The 18,122-nt window shown below is 41.4% G+C and overlaps 1 protein-coding gene across 6 annotated transcripts in view; it reads left to right on the top strand.

Annotated features, from left to right (window-relative positions):
* Positions 1–18,122, top strand: part of CHD1L (chromodomain helicase DNA binding protein 1 like) — a 31,975-nt gene that overhangs the window by 513 nt on the left and 13,340 nt on the right. For 2 of the 6 annotated variants that reach the window (XM_015876333.2, XM_015876305.2), the window contains exons 2-22: positions 252–364; positions 1,021–1,127; positions 2,278–2,392; positions 3,825–3,856; positions 4,780–4,861; positions 5,732–5,894; positions 6,148–6,303; positions 7,355–7,447; positions 7,609–7,705; positions 8,378–8,451; positions 9,480–9,590; positions 11,148–11,262; positions 11,548–11,701; positions 12,789–12,954; positions 13,841–13,986; positions 14,348–14,511; positions 15,087–15,295; positions 16,299–16,397; positions 16,769–16,839; positions 17,094–17,208; positions 17,432–17,540. In XM_015876333.2, coding sequence (XP_015731819.2) covers positions 252–364; positions 1,021–1,127; positions 2,278–2,392; positions 3,825–3,856; positions 4,780–4,861; positions 5,732–5,894; positions 6,148–6,303; positions 7,355–7,447; positions 7,609–7,705; positions 8,378–8,451; positions 9,480–9,590; positions 11,148–11,262; positions 11,548–11,701; positions 12,789–12,954; positions 13,841–13,986; positions 14,348–14,511; positions 15,087–15,295; positions 16,299–16,397; positions 16,769–16,839; positions 17,094–17,208; positions 17,432–17,540 — 2,491 coding nt within the window. The other 4 variants (XM_015876315.2, XM_015876324.2, XM_015876343.2 and 1 more) reach the window with 4 other exon arrangements.

The following is an 18,122-nucleotide window of genomic DNA, read 5'->3' as shown; positions in this document are numbered from 1 at the left end:
CAGATTCCATACACAGGCCTTTGTAGTGACTTGAGAGCATTTTTGTGCCTACAAGTTCCTGAATATGGTTTGATATAACCAGCTTGCAGTGTTTCTGCGCTCTAGGAGGAAGCCTGGCTGCTTTTACTGTAAGGCAGCTGATTGGGAAGGTCAGAACTGTGCAGGACCTGCTTCTGGTGGCTCCTATCTGTAACAGTACATATAGAGTGTTGAATGGCTATGTGACATTAACAGATTGCTTTTATTCACAGGCATTAAGCTTCGTCCGTATCAATTAGATGGTGTAAACTGGCTGGTGCAATGCTACCAAGTCCAGCATGGCTGTATCCTGGGCGACGAGATGGGTCTTGGGAAGACTTGTCAGGTGTGTCATCTTCTGAAATATGACTTTTGCCTTAACTGTGGCTCAGGGTTCCCACAGCATGCAAAAAGCACCCTAAGCATGTAAGCAGCCACATCCTGAAGTCCTTATTCATAAGAGTGAGCTCTTTTGGTTCATTAATCACATAAAACCCCTGCGAGGTTCTGAACAACGCTTAGTAGCTTATAAATAACATTAACTAGTTAACACAGGGGGTATGGAGCCAATGGTGTCATTCTGACACCTGAAGTAGGATGATTTTTGAGTCTGTCAACATGTGGATTAAAGTTGAGTCCATGTAGATACTCTTCAGGGTTTTTTTAGTTTTATTTTTTAAATGGGATCCGTTTTTGTTGGAGTGAATGACTGTGGTTTGGTTTCAGACAACAGGTCTTAAATAACAAACTGGCAGCTTTAGAAAGTAGATCTCTGGGACTGTTGGAGGGATGTCTTTGGAAGAGGGTTAGAGATGCTGAGGTAATGTTTTAGGACGTCAGCTTTTATGTCACTGATGATGGATCTCCTTTGGTGTTCTCTCAGCTCTGATTTGCGTTGGAGAACTTGTGGGAAATCAGCTATAAACCTCAAGGGGACAGTTTATGCAAGTTCAGGAATTTCCTTGTTATTAAAAAATACTTTTTTATTTCCTTGCCTTCTAGACTATTTCACTACTTCTTTATTTGACAAAAAAACTAGCGAACAAAGAGAGATCCCTGATACTTTGTCCTCTGTCTGTTCTGAGCAACTGGAAGGAGGAGCTGGAGAGGTGAGTTTAAACAGCTGTTGTACTCGTTATAGCCTTGAATGGTGAGTTTCAAAGACTCTCTTCAGATATGCTCAGTCTAGCAATTTTCTTCCTTTCAAAAGGAAATAAAACATAAAGAGGGAAGCTACCAAACAACAAATTGATGTGTACGCTGCTTGCAGTTAATCCATAGCCTATACAGTGCTGTGATACCCATGCGTTCATCCAACTTATATCCAATACACTGGATGACTGTCAGTAGATATACCCTCACTAGCTCTGTGTTATTTTCTAACCCCCCATGCTCAGCCTCTCTTAGGCAAATTCTGCTGAAGACAGCCAGGATTCTGTATGATAAAAGGTAAGACCCCAAGCTGAATAGTGTGTTTCTTGGCATGCTCACACATGCATCTAAAATACCTTACATCCATGCATGCAACGCATATTCACTGGGGTACAGCATCTGATGGTACGTTTGCTGTGCCCAGAATCTGTATGTTTTTAGGCTTGAGCCCAGACATTGCTTTTAAGAGGAGCAGCTGAAAGTTGTAGATTAGAACAGATGTATTTCTGTGTGGTTGTTGAGCAACGCTGTGTCAGAAACAAAAATCATTGAGGTTAGATTTTGAAATGATCTGGCCTGATTTGGATAAACAAGCAGCTGTAATAGCTGGAAAAAGTACAGTCTAGTATGACTTAATATGGTGAATTTCAGTAGTGAACAGCTATGTCAGAGGAACAATAGGCAGGCATTAGGAGTGGGATTAAGTGAGGAAGAACTTTATGGTTCCATCTCTTCTTCCACGGAACTGATTTTATCTGCTTTCACTATGGGGGCTAGATTTTTGGAGCCCTGTCTTCATCTGTACTTTAGCTACCTCTGGACCAACTCTTTGCTCCCAGCTGGAGAATCACTTGCTTCTCACGAGCTTTTTAAGTTAAGAATCACAGATGGACCATTAGATTGTTTATCCATCATCTGCATCATGCTTTGAGACCTAGGATAAGCCGGTTAGTATGGCATTTGTCCAAACCAGAGCCAGCAGCTGAGGTGCTAAGCTGGGATGCAAGTTAATTCCTGCTTGAGTTAGATTCAAGAGCTGAGATCCAGCCACATTTCCCAGGAGAATAAGTTGCTGTCTTTCTTTTGCTGTCTTCCTCTTGACGACAGGTTTGCTCCAGGTCTCTCTTTTGTCACGTACATCGGCAACAAGGAGGAACGATACAAACTGCAGCAGAACGTGAAAGAGCAACCTCACTTCCACGTGCTCTTAACAACATATGAGGTACACGTTGTCTTCGTTGCTTCAAAAGAGAACTCAGGTTTTTCCTTGCCTTTTCCATTCCTCTGTACATGACGCTTTACCACTTGCCCTCTGTACTCTAACCTCGCCCAGTGATTTTCTACTCTGCAGCCCACATCACCTGCCCATCTAAGTTGCTGCAGCTTTTGTGTCCTGAAGATAATCTAATTTGACCCTAGCTTTACCACGCAGCTGTATCACACCTTGAATAAACAAATCAAAATCAGAAACATCTTTAACTGATGCTACCTGGTATTTTCATTGCCTTTCTGTGCTGCCTTACAGATCGTCTGCGTTTAATGGAAAATCACACATATATGCGTGATGCTTATTAAGATTCTATTAATTGGTCACTGCAGGAACACTTTGAAAGAGCTTGCCTATGTTTGTTCCTCTTTTGCCTGCCTTCCTCAGCCAAAACCAGACTGTAAAATGATGAGGTTTCTATTAAAAATCAATGGAATTTGGGGCTGAATCCAGTCAGTACCTTACAGAGAACCAGCAGGGTTGCTTCCTTTATCACTGCTTTGGGTTCTGCCTGGCCTGGTGCTTAGTTATATGGAGTGGAAAAAAGCCTTTATCTTTCTCTTATGACTCATTTCCACTCAGGTGTTACTTTGTATCAGTGCTTTGATTTCATTTTAACAGCCTCTTAACAGACGCATCAATTTGAAATTAAATGAGGAAGCTTCTCACAGCTTCTTTTTTCCCTGCTTGATCTCCTCTTCCCTTTGCCCCTTTGCTCTCCCTCTCAAGTATTTTACCATTTTCTTCATCTAGGAGCCATGACCTGTGCTGATCGCTCTGAACCTGCATCTTTTTCCACTATGCACAAGCCAGGAGTGCAGTGATAAGCCTTGTACTGAATGTGATAAATGGAGGTGCTTATACTAAAGCAATGCTGGCAAAACAATCAACCATATGGAGACTTAACTTGTATTTTTCTCGTCTCTGCTATTCTGATGATAAAATTCTGTGCTTCTTAAGCTTATCAATTGACCCCGTTTCTCTTCCTGCTTGAATCCGAAGTTGGGCAGATAGCGTGAGCACTTTAGGACATTAGCAGGTCAGATTAATCCACTGAAGCACATATTTGCTTAGAATCAAGAAGACTGTAATACAATACTGAAGGTGCATGGTGTTTCTTACAGGGTGTGAATGATACGAACAAACATTGCAGACTTGTCTGAAAATGAATTCTCTGAGGTTTTACTACTGATGCTTTGCCAGAGAAGCATTAAAATGAAGAGTTGCTAAAGCTTGTGGTTACGTTATCTGTTATGTTACTTTCCTTGGTAACTGACTTCACTCCAACCCTGCGCTATTTCACTATAGTTTGCAATTAGCGAGCAAGATACTCTCTTTTGAACTATGTGTTAAGTTGTAAGTAACAGTTTGTTTTCTTTCACTGCAGATCTGTATGAAAGACGCAGCGTTTCTCAAATGGTGAGTGCAGGTTCTTCTTATTATTATTTAAATTTAATTCTTCAAGTCTGTCAGAGATTTCTGAAGTGTGTGTTTATCTAGATGCAAGATTCTCCATGTTTCACAAGAGCCAAATGTGCTCTTCAATTATGATCAGAGTCCTTTACCCAACTTTCAGTGAAGAGCCCTTAATGTCCCTTAGGATATATGTGAAAAGAGCCCTGGGGAAAATATAGATCCACATGATTCCAGCCCTTGTATATTACTGGGAAGAGAGGTGTGTGGGAAAGAAAAGCTGGAGTGTCATGCTCTCCCCTCCCTGCCTCTCCATCAGCCAGAACTGTGTGGAAGTCACTCTGTAATGTGGGAGTTGAAATCCTCATTGTTAGCATTAATGAGTACTGAGACTTTGTGTTAAGTCGAGTGGATCTATTAGATAGCAAGTGATTCTGCAGCCTGTACAGTGTGATGGTGCGTGTGGCTGTATCAAGCCCAGACTGAGCTGAAGTTTCCCTCTTGGATGATTTTGCAAAAGGTTTGTAACACCTCTGCAATCATTAGCTCGCCATCGTTGCTGGGTTTTTTTGCATGGGTGTAAGGGCCTAATTTCATGTCTTTTTCCACACGATGGATCTTGAATGTTTGACTAACTTGGACTTACACAATTTTTTCCTACAGAAATGGAAGTGGAGAGAGAAACAGCAAATTGAATTGAACTTACTTAGTTTGGATTTCAGGCTGTAGTTAAGAGGCAGTATTGACTCTTGAAAACCGGTACTTGTGAATTCCTCCCGCTCTTCTACCACAATTGTGATCCTTGCCTGTGGTTCATGGAGCGGGAGCCTCTTGAGTTCAGCCAAACGAAGCTATCACTTATTTCAGTCTTTTTTGCATTGGCAAATTTCTCTGTAAGTAACTGGAGATGCTGCGTTATTTGTTCACAGTTTTGATTGGGCTGCCTTGGTTGTAGATGAAGCTCACAGACTGAAAAATCAGAACTCTCTGCTTTATGAGACACTTACTGAGGTAAAACATACCAGCTATCTACTACTGCATAAAGACTTTTCACTAAAGCGTACTGATTTTCTGTTTATTCCTTTGTATTGTGTCGTTATTAACCCTGGGCCACAACCAGATTCCATCAGAATTGTTGAACAGATCCACATAGTGGCAGAGCAATAAGGACCTTGTAAGGGAAATGGCTGATCACAGCCTGAACCTCTGATTAACCATCTGAGGCAGGTGATGGGTCAGCTGTGGGAGCACAGGTGAAGGTAATTCAGCTGTGCTCCCAGAAGGGGTGGAGCTTGATTCTACCTCTCCTAGATCCCATTTAAGGGCTGACCACCACTAAGGTAGGATCTCTTTCTTGAGATTGCTCCTTTGTGGAGTTCTTTAGTGAGCCTTGCCACCAGCAAGCACCCCTTCTTGACTGGAGGCCTCAGAGTTGGTGATGGATTGCTATAAGCAGCATGGACCAGATAATGGCAGCGTGATCGTCAGAGTAGGTCAGAAAGTAGAAATGGCATGTGATCGTTTGCAGTTTCATTTCACTGTCCTATTTCAGCAGTGTTTTCTAGTTGCCTGTCATTAACAGTGAGTATGCAGCATTGGGTCTGGGAATTCTAATTTTGCTTTTGCATTTTGTTTTTACTTTGCTTATGCTGTCCTCTTTGCATTGGTGCCAGCTTAAGTTTGGTAGAGCTGTTTGACAGTCATTCCGTACCGTAAGTAATATGGTTTTGGCTGGTATTTGCAGAATTCTGCAGGCATTTCTGTGCCACATATTGTCTTTAGTTTAAGCATGAGAAGGATGTGGGTGGAACTGTAGATTAATTAACTTTTCATTTCAAATGCTCCCTCCTTTTCATTTTGTTTTGCTGTTCATTCTTTCAGCTCTCAGTAGGTTTCAGCCTGCTACTCACAGGAACTCCAATCCAGAACAGCCTCCAAGAACTGTACTCCTTACTCAGCTTTATTGAACCTGATATTTTTCCTAGAAAACATGTGAAAGAGTTTGTTGAGTATTACCAAGCAGTTGAAAAGGAGAGTGAGCCAGGTAAGTAACAACTGATGCTGTACTTGAATCAGGACTGGGAGAAGGGCACATAGTATAAATAATGATTACTAATCTTAGTGTAGCTGATAAGTACTTTAGGTGTGCAACTGTCTTTTGTTTTCTCTGTAAAACTGGGCTAGGATAATTTCGTTAAGGTTCCTTTATACCTTTATCTTTGAAAGTATAGCTGTAAAGATACTGTATGAATCCCTTATGCTTCACTGATAATTTGGTATATCTTGCTTCTGGATAGCCAAAGAATTGCACAATCTTCTGCAACCATTTTTGCTTCGAAGAGTCAAGTCTGAGGTGACAGCAGACCTTCCAAAAAAGGTGGAAGTAGTTTTATACCACGGAATGTCAGCTCTGCAGAGGAAGTACTACAAAGCTATTTTGACCAAAGATTTAGGTAACTGAGGTGTTTGAATTCTATTGGTTGATTCTGGGGCTGCATGATTCATGATTTTAGCCTGTGATAGAGGAAGAGACATGTGAATCTGGAGCTGGGGAGGGACAGCTTCAAGAATCTGCTTTGGATCAGCTTGTAATTAAAAGTCTTATGAAGAAGTAAGTCTGTTCCTGTCCATTCTTCTTGTCTTCAGACAAAAAAAAGTTTGTATAGGAAATTATAGGTCTCTACAACTTTTCCAGTAATAATATAGATTTCACATAGCAAATTGAAACCTGTTGGTTGTAGATTTGAATGCCTTAGGAAATCACAGGACCATATAGACAATACAGCCACAGATCCTTATCCTAACAGCTCACTCCTTGGCATTCCATGTGTGAATCAACTTTAACTGAGCATCCTGAGGGATAAAAGAGAAAGTATTTGGTTCTCTGAAATCCTCCTTTTTCATTTCTATGTACCACGTTTGGTTTGTCAGTGCTTTTGTGTTGTAAATGGGGGGATAGTGACTCTTTGTTCTAGAGCTAATGCCTGCTGCATTGAGGAGCCACTGTGCTTTGCATCATCACCATGAAAGCTGAATCTTCTAGAGTCAGCAATGTCCACATTTATTTTCCTCACAGAAATACGTATCTACTCTTAACTTCCTGGTTAGCCGGGCAGTCTTTACTATGTTGTATTACTTTTCTGTTTTTGTTCTTGGGAAGTCCAAATGAACTGTAACAAATCAGTTCTGATGATTTCTAGATCCATAGTGCTGTCTTAGGAAAAATGTCATTGGCTCTTTCCAGGGAGTTGAGAAAGTTCCAGAGGTTTTGACAAGGCAAAGTAGTAAAGACTCCCTCCCTCAAAAAAAGAAAAGCATGGGGAGTTTTATTTGGCTCATAAAGATGGATGTATCACTCTTGAGATGAAATATCAAGTACAGAAATGATGTGCAAAGAGTTACTTCAATGCTGAAGCAGAGCAGTGCTTAGGTGTTCTCAGTCAAAGCATTGGTGAAGCATGGGCTTTCCTACTCAGTTCTTTTTTTCTGTGCACTTCATTCCAGATGCATTTGAAGGTGGAACGGGAAGGAAGGTCACGCTTCAGAATGTCTTAATACAGCTTCGGAAGTGTGTTGCCCACCCGTATCTTTTCAATGGTAAGAACACATTCTTATCTTTCAAAATAGAACCATTGTTTTTTAAACAAGCATCCTGGGGATCTGCCTGGCAGTATTTGGCAACGTGGTCACTTAAAGGTTGATCATTGAGTTGATACTTATATAATTAGGTCTACTTCTGAAACACCTTTCTTTTCTAGGTGTTGAACCAGAGCCATTTGAGATTGGAGATCATATCATTGAAGCCAGTGGCAAACTGTGTTTGTTGGATAAACTCCTTTCATTCTTGTATGATGGGTATGTCGTGTTGGGATGAGGAAGATAAGGTGGAGTTGACACAGGGAGAAAAGATAAACTAAGAAGGAAAGCTGCCTTGTTTCTCCATAGATTGTACAGATACCACAACACAAGCACTGCCCTATTTAAATTATCTCAGTACAAAGAACTGCATTAGGCTGTAGAGGAATCTCAAAAAAATTTAGTAGCTTCCCTTTAAACATTTCTTAAAATACTTCACTAACTCTCACGTGTTCTCATATATTGCCAAATTTATGCTGGGAACCTGGGGGAATATGAATCTGACAGGGCAATCTAGTCTGGCAGGTCATGTGGTAAAGACCCTCATGGCACTACATTCAAGCTGAGGATCCTTTTAGCCAGGACTCTCTTGGTCTGTGCCAATGTGCATGTAGCCAGCAACAGTGTTGTGCCAGAGCCTTGTTACCTGTTTGTGACTTCACACTTTTACACATGGCAGCTGATGGTAGCAGGCAGAGCTGTCTGGCTACATCTGGATGTGGGGCTGAAAATTGGTGAAGGAGTTGGCAGTGACTCTGTGAGGCATAGTGCAGTGTTGTGGAGAGCTCTTGCTATGTAAGGGTGGCTGGGTGAGCTACTGTAACCCTTCTACTGCTCTGTGAAATGCTGTCACATTATAATGTTGCTGGTAACATCTCATTCTTCTTCCAGTGGCCATCGTGTCTTGCTCTTTTCTCAGATGACTAAACTGCTTGACATTCTGCAAGACTACATGGACTATAGAGGTATGGTCTGTATGGTTTGGCAGCAAGGGGCTTATCTTAATGATCTGTGCCATATAGTGTTAGTCTGGTTTTGGCTGATCTGCCTGGGATGGAGAATATGATGAGCGTTTGTTTCTTCTTAGTAGACAGAAACCATATTCTTACAGTTGTCTGTGACTTGGGATTTGAATTAGTCTCTTTGTGCTACCTGCCTGCAAGGAACTTGCACTTCAGTGTAGTTCTTCAAAGTAGCTTGAGCTTTGGTTCCTTGCTAAAATCAAGCTAACAGATGGCAGGGTAGCAAAGTTTCATTATATACCTGTGGTTAATTATGTACCTGAGTCCTGAAGTAGCTATAGTAAAGCTATTAGCTCTCAATTCAGTTTGTCCAGTACAGAACGCAAATTGTACCACATTTATACCAGGAAATGAGTTTTTGATTAAAACAGTTGTTGGCAGTGAGGCCTCAATATGACTGTTTTGGCAAGGCTGCCAAAGGGATCTTGAGACATTTTCTTTTGTTTCAACCCACGTGGCTCTGTGCCTACTTAGGACTTGCCATGAAAGAGGCTTTTCTTTGGTGTTTATGGGTTTGGACAACTAATGTTGCACTAAAAAGCCAAATGTAAGGCTATTTCCCATACTGCTTGCTCACAGGAAAGCACACGCTGAAAGCAGTACAAGCTTGTATGAGAAAGATATGATGGTTATTGGCTTGTAGCGTGGAGCCAACAGCCAGCACAGTATAGTCTGAAATGGGACACTGTGTTAATGTTCTTATGCTTTGGCTTTGTATTTCTCCAGCTTGTTTCCATGCAGTAAATTAAATGCTAAGAGTTTCCACTTTAGGTAAATTAGCTTTTGTTGACAGTCAGTCTGGGAGTCAGGGTCACTGGAAAGGAAAAGAGGAGTTGAAGGTGATAAAATGCAAATCAGAGCAGGAGGGCTTGGCATAAAAAGTCAGGACAACAGTAAATGTATGATGAATGAAATAAGAGAGACGGAGTATAACCAGAATCTCAGAAACATACATTTTGTTGTTTGGGAAGGCTATAGCTACGAGCGGCTGGACGGTTCTGTAAGAGGTGAAGAGAGACACCTTGCCATTAAGAACTTTGGTCAGCAGCCCATCTTTGTCTTCCTACTGAGCACCAGAGCAGGTAAGTAAGGAAGGGAGAGACAACACCTGTCTTGCTTCTGCACTCTTCTTTTGCTCTCTCTGGCAAAATTTCAGGGTGTTCTGAATCCTCCATATTCTGTTAATATTGAAGATTTTTGAGAGAGACAAGACACATCCTGAATTTGGGTTTCTTAGCTAGGAGACCCGATTCCTGTGCTTTCAGCAGCTGATGCCAAAATAGTTTTCAGGTTGCAGCTGTTTGAGTAACTTTTATTCTGAGCATTTTATTTCTGCGAGTACTTTATTTCTTAAGTTTCATCAGACTTTAGGCAGAAATAGACTTCCTCTAAGCAAGCTGGTAGAATTGCTCCCTGAATGTGGGCGTGCACTCTGGCTGGCAGATGGACTCAGCTGAGAGCCTTTTACATACCAGAAACTGCAAGGAACACCACAGGAGTGCCACCTCTACTTTGCCTCCTCTTAGTTCCCCAGGCCTATTTGTGTTGTCTGAATGGTTTCAGTCCTTCCTGTCTCTTTATTCAGACCAGCACAAGGGCAGGCTTCTGCTTACCTTCAGAGAGAGGATCAATGCTGCTTGATCTCAAGCATCAGCCTCTAATTATGTCTTATTTCTTTGGGCTTCTGGTCAGACTTTCCTGAATTAAAATGGCTCTGATAATATTGCAGGGAGTGGAGAGGAGTATATTGAGACTATAGAGAAGTGCTAAGTGCAAGAAATAGATGCTTCTCTTAACACTGTGCCTAAACTCTTCCTGCCTGCTGTCCACCAGAATCAAGAGTTGCTTTTTAGTGCTCGCTGCTATGTCTGTTATATTCTATCCACCTGGGAACAGCAGCACTAGCCATATTTCCATCCTTGTGTTATGGGCAGAGATTTTCAAGTGCATGACTATCTCCACTTGCAAGATTGTTCCGATTATTATGAAGCTCTTATCGCCTGCAGGAAAGAATGTACTTGAACAGGTTCTACCCTCTTTTGCTGTAGTATGTTGTGACAGTATTGAATATTATTAAAAGAATAACATTTTTCTTTCATTCCATGAGAGTCCCAACTCTAATTTCAAAACTGTTTAAAGTCACATATATACCCAGGCTCTGGCTGCTGAATAATTGGTGTGTTGTTTCACACTGTTTCAACAGTGTATTTACCAGTTGTTACTGTGCTTCAGCCAAGTCATAGCTTGGGCAGACCTTTGTAGCCTCAGTAAAGCCAGTACTTGCTGCATTAGTCTTCCTGACAGCTGAAGAGTATGTCATTATCAAAACATTAACATTATCAGTCTTGACTACCAGTTGCCTTTGTATTGATTTGCTTGCATCCTTTCTTTCTTTTTTTTGTTCCCCTACAATGCATAGTGCTGCTCTGTTTTGGGCTGTTGCAGGAAGCACAGAGAAGTACAGAAATGCTGGGCTCATCCATTTATTTGGATCCTTGTGAGACTCAGACTTGGGGCTGAGGGATGAACTGAATCTAATGTAGTTGATCAGATCTGACAAAACCTTGCATAGCATAAATTATCCAGCTGTGTCTTTAATTGATGTTACTGATGTACCCTGTGATCTTCTCTGCTCATAGGAGGAGTTGGCATGAACCTGACGGCAGCAGATACAGTTATTTTTACTGACAGTGATTTTAACCCACAAAACGACTTGCAAGCGATAGCAAGAGCTCACCGGATTGGGCAGCACAAGTGAGAAATGTTGCTACTTCTCCTTACGTTGAGTGTCTCTTTCCCTAACTGTAACGACCAGACCACGCTGCCCAGAGCTACATCCAGCCTGGCCTTGAATGTCTCCAGGGATGGGGCTTCCACAGTCTCCTTAGGCAACCTGTTCCAGTGCGTCACTACCCTCTGTTGTCTTTGATTTTGCCTTTTTATCCCCATGAAAAGATTGGATAAGGTGTTGTGATAAGTGTGCTATGCCAAGAAACCGCTTACCTCAAACAAAATAAGTATTTTCTTGACTTTATGAAGGCCTGTAAAAATTATCCGCTTGATTGGACGAGATACAGTTGAAGAAATCATCTACCGAAGAGCTGCTTCCAAGCTTCGTCTGACAAATGCCATTGTAGAAGGAGGTCAGTTCGCCTTGGGAGTACACAAACCTCAGGAAGCATCAGATTTACAGGTAAAAGAGTTAAACCTTCATGATGACTTCAGTAACGTTCTTAGGAATGTTGGCATGTCTCTCTGTTTTTGTCTGATATGAACCTGCCAAGACGCTTCCATTTGGGGGCTGGGGGATATATGTTGACCTGACAGCTTTTGTGCACATCCTAGGAATCAGCATTGCACTCCAGGTCCAAACAAGATTGGAAATTTGAAGACAGTTTTTAGAGTCTTGAGGTGCATCTGTTGTGTAAAATATGTGTTTCCTTGGAGAAGAGGAGAAGGCAGAATGTCCCTCGGTTTTTAATTATATAACAGGTCTAAAGTGGAGGCTGACTCATTGTTTCTAAGAACTTATCTGTCTCTCCTGCCCTTCTCTCACAAACAGAGCTAATGATAAGTACTTTGACAGCTTTTGATTGCTCGTCTGAAACTTGGTCAACCTTTGGTTGACCTCCTGGCAGATACAGTGTCTCAGGAGTCAGGGTGTGATTTATGATTCTGACCCAAAAGCTGAGTTTTGGGCTGAGAGCTTTGGTTGAAAACATCAAGCAAAGTGAAATTAGGAGGGATATATCTCTCTATAGAGGTAAACCTGGGAAAGGCTTGGAATTAATGTATCTTTTCCCACTCCCTACCCCTTCATCAGTATGTACCTCAGCAATTATAGTTTATGTGGAAGAAGTGGAACTGAGCCCATAGGAAATTCCATGCTGATATTGTGCTCCCTGTGAATTTTTGTGGGATGTAAGATTTGATTTGATTTTATTAAGAGGTGGGGCAAAAACAAGCCCAGATTTTTTGGCTATGAAGAAAGCTCCTTGAATGCATTCAGAATGATGCCTTTTTTGTTGTTTGGCCTATAGAGGGGAAAAATGGCCTTTCCGGTCTGAGTGAGTATGTTTGAGGAAGGTATGTGACAGGGGCCTGTCTCAATAGGTATTGAGAAAAACGAACATGTTAAGTGCTAATATTTAGACAGATAATACAAAGGATTAGATTTCACTTTTATAACCTTCCAATTTATGTCTGAAAAGCCTGAGTCACAGGGATTCACGTGGAATTAGAAGATACTCATAATGAACTACTTCTTTTCTTTGATAAAGCTGAGTGAAATCCTGAAATTTGGCTTAGATAAATTGCTGTCCTCTGAGGGAAGCACTGTCCAGGATGTGGAGCTGGAAAACATCCTTGGGGAGACGAAAGAAGGGAAGTGGGTAATGGATGTTGTTCTGCCACGTGAAGAAGAGAGGAAGGAGGATGATACAGAAAGTAAGTTACAAATTGAAACGCCTATGGAGTGCTTGGGAGCTAGTAGAGGAGGCTTCCTAGGGAGGGGTGGTATTTTTTAGGTAATAAGAAGAAAATTGGACTTGTAAAGAAAAGTGGCCCATCCATGAGCTCGATTTCTAAGCTTAAATTAGTCTTTTTTCTTCTTCTTGCATTCTCGTTTGCCTGAAACATTGATAAGAATATTAGCCCAGCTTGTTGGCCAGAGGGGCTGAATTCCTTAATGTGCTTCAAATTCTGAGACCTCAGGAAAGTGGAAGCATTCAAATTGCAGCTGCTGTTATTCCCATGGAGAATCATTAAGATAGAATTACAGATGCAGAAGGATAACAATAACTTAAAGAAAAACTATATAGCAACTCTTTTGTATATGTCTCCATATAAAAGATTGTTGGCCATGAAAAACACAAGCTGGAATGACCTTAAAGAGTTCCAAAACATGAGGTAAGAAATGCAGAGCTATTGAATCTGAACGGCTAGAACAAACCTATTGTCTTCATTATTCTAGTTTCCAATTCAAGTGTAACTTAATTGTGATTAGCTCTCTGTATTAAATGAGAATAAAGTTTAAGCATGCTTTCTCTCTTGTAATACCATGAGACAGACTGACTTTCTGCTTTGAGTACGCTGTAGCACTTAAATACAGATCTGTGACTGAAGCAGAAAGCTTTTGACTGAGGAAGCAAATCTTGGTTCTGTTGTTTTAAAGTTATGCTGATGCTGACTATATAAAAGACATTTACTGTCTTTTTCTGCTGAGTGTAGAACAGTGTAACAGAGAAGCCTAATTGCTTTTGATCTTGCTATATATTTGAAGTGTTAGTGGCTTTCAGTTCCTTCTTTATACTTGTAAATTATTTTTTTGAAGATCACATGTATGTGTATGAAGGCAAGGATTATTCAAAAGAACCCAGCAGAGAAGACAAAAAAGCATTTGATCAGCTTTTGGATCTGCAGAAAGCCTTAATTGAAGAGACCAGTAAAGAAGGGAGAGCTCTCCGGAACAAAGCAAATGTAAGGCAAAAGTCATGACAAAGCATATGATGCTCTTAATTGAGAGGAAACTCAGTTTCATTTTCTGCAAGCTTTACTTAAAGCTTGCAAAGGAAAAAACACGTTAAAAGATTCAGATGCCATTGTTGGCTCTTGAATCTGAGGGTTGGACAAATCCAGCAATATCTGGTAACAGATCACAGATGAAATGCTGGGCACTAATATAAACTTAGATTACAAAACCACCCATTTGTTTGACGTCTGGGATCTGGTGGTTAAGGGCTGTGGATGAGTAGACAAATGGGAAAGGAGTGCAGCATAAAGTGGGCACCAGGTGTGTGCTTGAGAAGAGCAGTGCTGAATTGCCGCTTGCTTTCTCTAGACTCTTCTTACAGGCCTCCGGGACCAGTCAACCAGGAGGAAGCACTTGTTGAGCACAGAGGAGCTGGAGGCTCGGAGGAAGAAGCGCCAAGAAGCAGCTGCGAAGAGAGCAAAGCTTATGGAGGAAAGGAGGAAGGCAAAAGCAGTGGCAGAGCACATGAAAAAGTATGGCTTGTACTGCAGCATCAACTACTTTTAAATTAGTATCTGTTACAGTGTGCTGTAGAAACATGCTCTGTATCCACTCTGGCAAGTGGGGCTGAGAATGAGGGGAGGAGAAGGTGACAAAATAGCTGCAGATCACCCTAAAGAATTAGCTTCATACATCAGGATGTTTCTGAGTACTTCACATCTAATTTAATTCATTGAGACTGGCCTGAATGAGAATGTCCTGTCTGAGTGTATAGTGAGCTTTTGGGACAACTTAAATATGAAGTGTCAGACTTCAGATGTCCCTGTCCCCATGTCTCATCCTAATATCTGTAACTCTTTGGCATGTGTATTAACTTACTACTTGGTGTTTATCTATTTTTCTTTTTACCACTCTGAATAACTCCTTCCACCTCGTTGTATGCTTATTTTTTCTATGCCTACAATCATTTTATCACACAAGCACATGGCAGTTAAAATCAGATATCAGCTAGTGTAATCTTGGTTCCTATCTAAAATAGAGTCCTTTAAAACAAGGTGTAGACCCCCTGTCTTTGCTTATTTTCATTGAGTTTCTTCTCTTGTTTCAGGATGGCCTGGTGGGAGTCAAATCATTACACATCTACCTGTCTCCCTTCAGAGGAAAGCGAGTCTGAGGAAGAGTTTGAGGAGGGAGAGGCTGGGCTGAATGTGGATTTGGATTACAGAGATGTGGACCTAAACTGTATCAAGTACGTCATGGGAGATGTCACCCATCCCAAAGCAGAAGAGGAAGATGCCATCATTGTCCACTGCCTGGGTAGGACTTCTGACAACAGAACTATTGTAAAGTGGGATGGGCAAGGGGCTAAATTGACCTTTCTAGTTTGGAAATTTCTAATTTTGTACCAGGTTGAAATCATTTTGAGTCTGACTTGATCTTGCGTGGTATAGAAGCAGTACAGACTCCACACTAGTGTTAGGAAGGGGTATATCGGTCTTTGTTTCTGGCTGAGCCTCTTGAAAGGTATGTCTAGAAACTGTAGTTCTGTGGACAAGTGGAAACAGTGCCTCTGAAGGTGAAGGCCTTATATTTGTCCCATGTAAGCTGTAAAGACTGAACTGAGATATTAAAAATCACCTCCATTGTGCAGTCAGCGGAGAGAGATGGGCTTTTTCAGAGGCCGAGGTCAGAGCTGCACTCTCATGGTGCTTGTCTCTCTGCACTGACAGTACAGAGGTTCTAAGCCTGTCACTAGTTTTAGGACCTCTGTCAAGACACTGAAGCTGAGCAGAGAAATTCAGGTTACAGAGCTGTTCAAGAATCAGTGGAAGTTCTTACCAAGGCTGTAGCTGAGTGTTACAAGCTGCTTTGGCTTATGTTAAACTCAGCATAAAAACTCGTGGTTAAAGTGGAAATGCCAAGTGACAAGAAAAGCCCACAAATAACAAACATCTAATTGTGGGAAGCCCAAAGCACCAATCTGGGGACATATGTGCATGTTCTCCCTGGGTATGAGGGTACTGACAGTTTTATATGCTCTCTACCATGATAAATACTTGGTTGAATATCCACAGTGGGCAGTTGAAAGGAATTCTTACTGCAGTTTTTTCAGGGAACTATGACAAGTTTGATTTTTCCTCAGTGGCTGAAGTTGATCCTTTAGGATAGTTCCTTACATGCTGGCTCACTTCAATTCACATGTGGTTCTCATATCTGTTTTTGATGGTCATTCATTGCATTTAGACAGAGTAGGCCCCTTTCCTTCAGGGATGGTCTTCAATCTCAGTTTCTAAAACACGGATCTGTCATTGCATTTTAGATGACTCTGGCCGCTGGGGAAGGGGTGGTTTATTTACAGCTCTGGAATCTCGTTCTGATCAGCCAAGAAAAATATATGAGATGGCAGGGAAGATGAAAGGTAAGGGATTAAAACACAACCCTAGGCCAAGATACTTAAGAGTTTCAATCCCAATGATGTTGCGGGAGCGAGGAGTCTAAATACCATCTTGCTGTAGAAGGACCTGTTGTTTTTTTTCTTTGTTTTATTCTTGTTTCAGTGTCTTTCTTTCCATCTGTGGTTTTTAACTGGGTGGTGTGTCTCTGTGTGCTAGGGCAGGTTTATGTCTGTCTTGATTCCCTGGGTTCTGACTGTTGAATCCGTTATGAGGAGGCAGACAAGAATAATACAGAACGTGACAGTGAAATCTCTGCTGTTTTCATTCAGTATTGGCTCTTCAGGACTGATACATTTATTCATTTGGTTTTCTTTCATTCTTGTCTTCTGGGCAGACCTGCAGTTAGGAGGAACCCTGTTATTTCCCATTGATGATAACAAATCCAGGAGAAAAGGACAAGACTTGGTGAGAATGAGAAGCTCCATTTTGTTGCTTTCCTTATGTGATTCTGAAACTGTGTTTAGTGAACTTTGTCTTTTTCCCAGTGACAGTGGCCCTAAATACTGAAAATGGCTAAACTGCCACTAGAGAAAAAAAGAGAATTTTATTTAGAGATTATTAAAGCTAATTGTTAATAATGCCATTTTCCAGCAACTATTGCTGTGTCTCTTAGTGCTGTATTTAGACTCCATTTCATTTTTTGTGTGTTTTCTCCTTAGTTGGCCTTGATTGTAGCTCAGCACCGGGATCGGTCCAACAACTTGTCTGGCATCAAGCTGGCTGCTTTGGAAAAGGGCCTGAAGAAGATTTATTTAGCAGCTAAGAAAAGGAATGGTAAGTGGTTCTGTGGTGGAATAGTGACTCTGTAAATAAATGTGTGATAATCACTTCAGAAAGAAATAAAGGTGAAAACTGAAGCAAGATTGAGATTCCCATGGATACGTTGTGCTTTAAAGTATTCCTTCTGTTCTTGTTGGGTAGTTTGAAGTCCTTATGTAGACTGCTTTATGTAAGGTATCTTGTCCTAAAGAGTGTTTACTCTTTCTTCACTTCTCAGCATCGGTGCACTTCCCACGTATTGGGTATGCAACAAAAGATTTCAACTGGTACGGTACCGAGCGGCTCATCCAGAAGTACCTGGCAACACGGGGTGTCCCCACACTCATGTATCCTTTCTGAATAGGTTTTGTTTGGCTCATAATCTGATTCTGGAATGATTCCCTAAATATCTTGGTGGGTCAAAAGTAAGGAAATTCATGGGAGAACCATTTAGCAGAAGCCACCTGGTGCGTCAACACTCGAGGATCTAGTAATCGCAATGGTCCTAATCAATCCAGCTCCCTACGTACCGTTGGAGGGAGATAAGGTTCCTTGAGTACACATAAAGAGCGTTGGGGAAAGACGGTTTGGGTCCTTCCAGCGTCTGGAAAGGGCAAACCTCTCCGGGGTACTGTCTTTGCCCAGGGACCTGGGTGCACGTGGTGGGTGATGGACAAAAATGGGAATGTCCAATGTGTACCACAAGGGAATTTGATGTTGGGGGAGTGCAGCCAATGATTTTCCTGTAGATATATAGGTAGAGTCCCAGAAAATATTTCAATTAGGTACAGAATAGTTCAATTAGGTATAGGACTTAAGATAGAGTGGATTAATGTTAAGGAAACACTTTTCTCTATATACCTTAATTAGGCATTCTGTAAGCAAGTTTTCCATCTGGACTCTATATCCTGCACTGCCATGCATGTGTA

This window comes from Coturnix japonica, chromosome 1, assembly GCF_001577835.2.
Source record: "Coturnix japonica isolate 7356 chromosome 1, Coturnix japonica 2.1, whole genome shotgun sequence".
Classification (NCBI taxonomy): Eukaryota; Metazoa; Chordata; class Aves; order Galliformes; family Phasianidae; genus Coturnix; species Coturnix japonica.
This window is presented reverse-complemented; position numbering and strand designations above follow the sequence as displayed.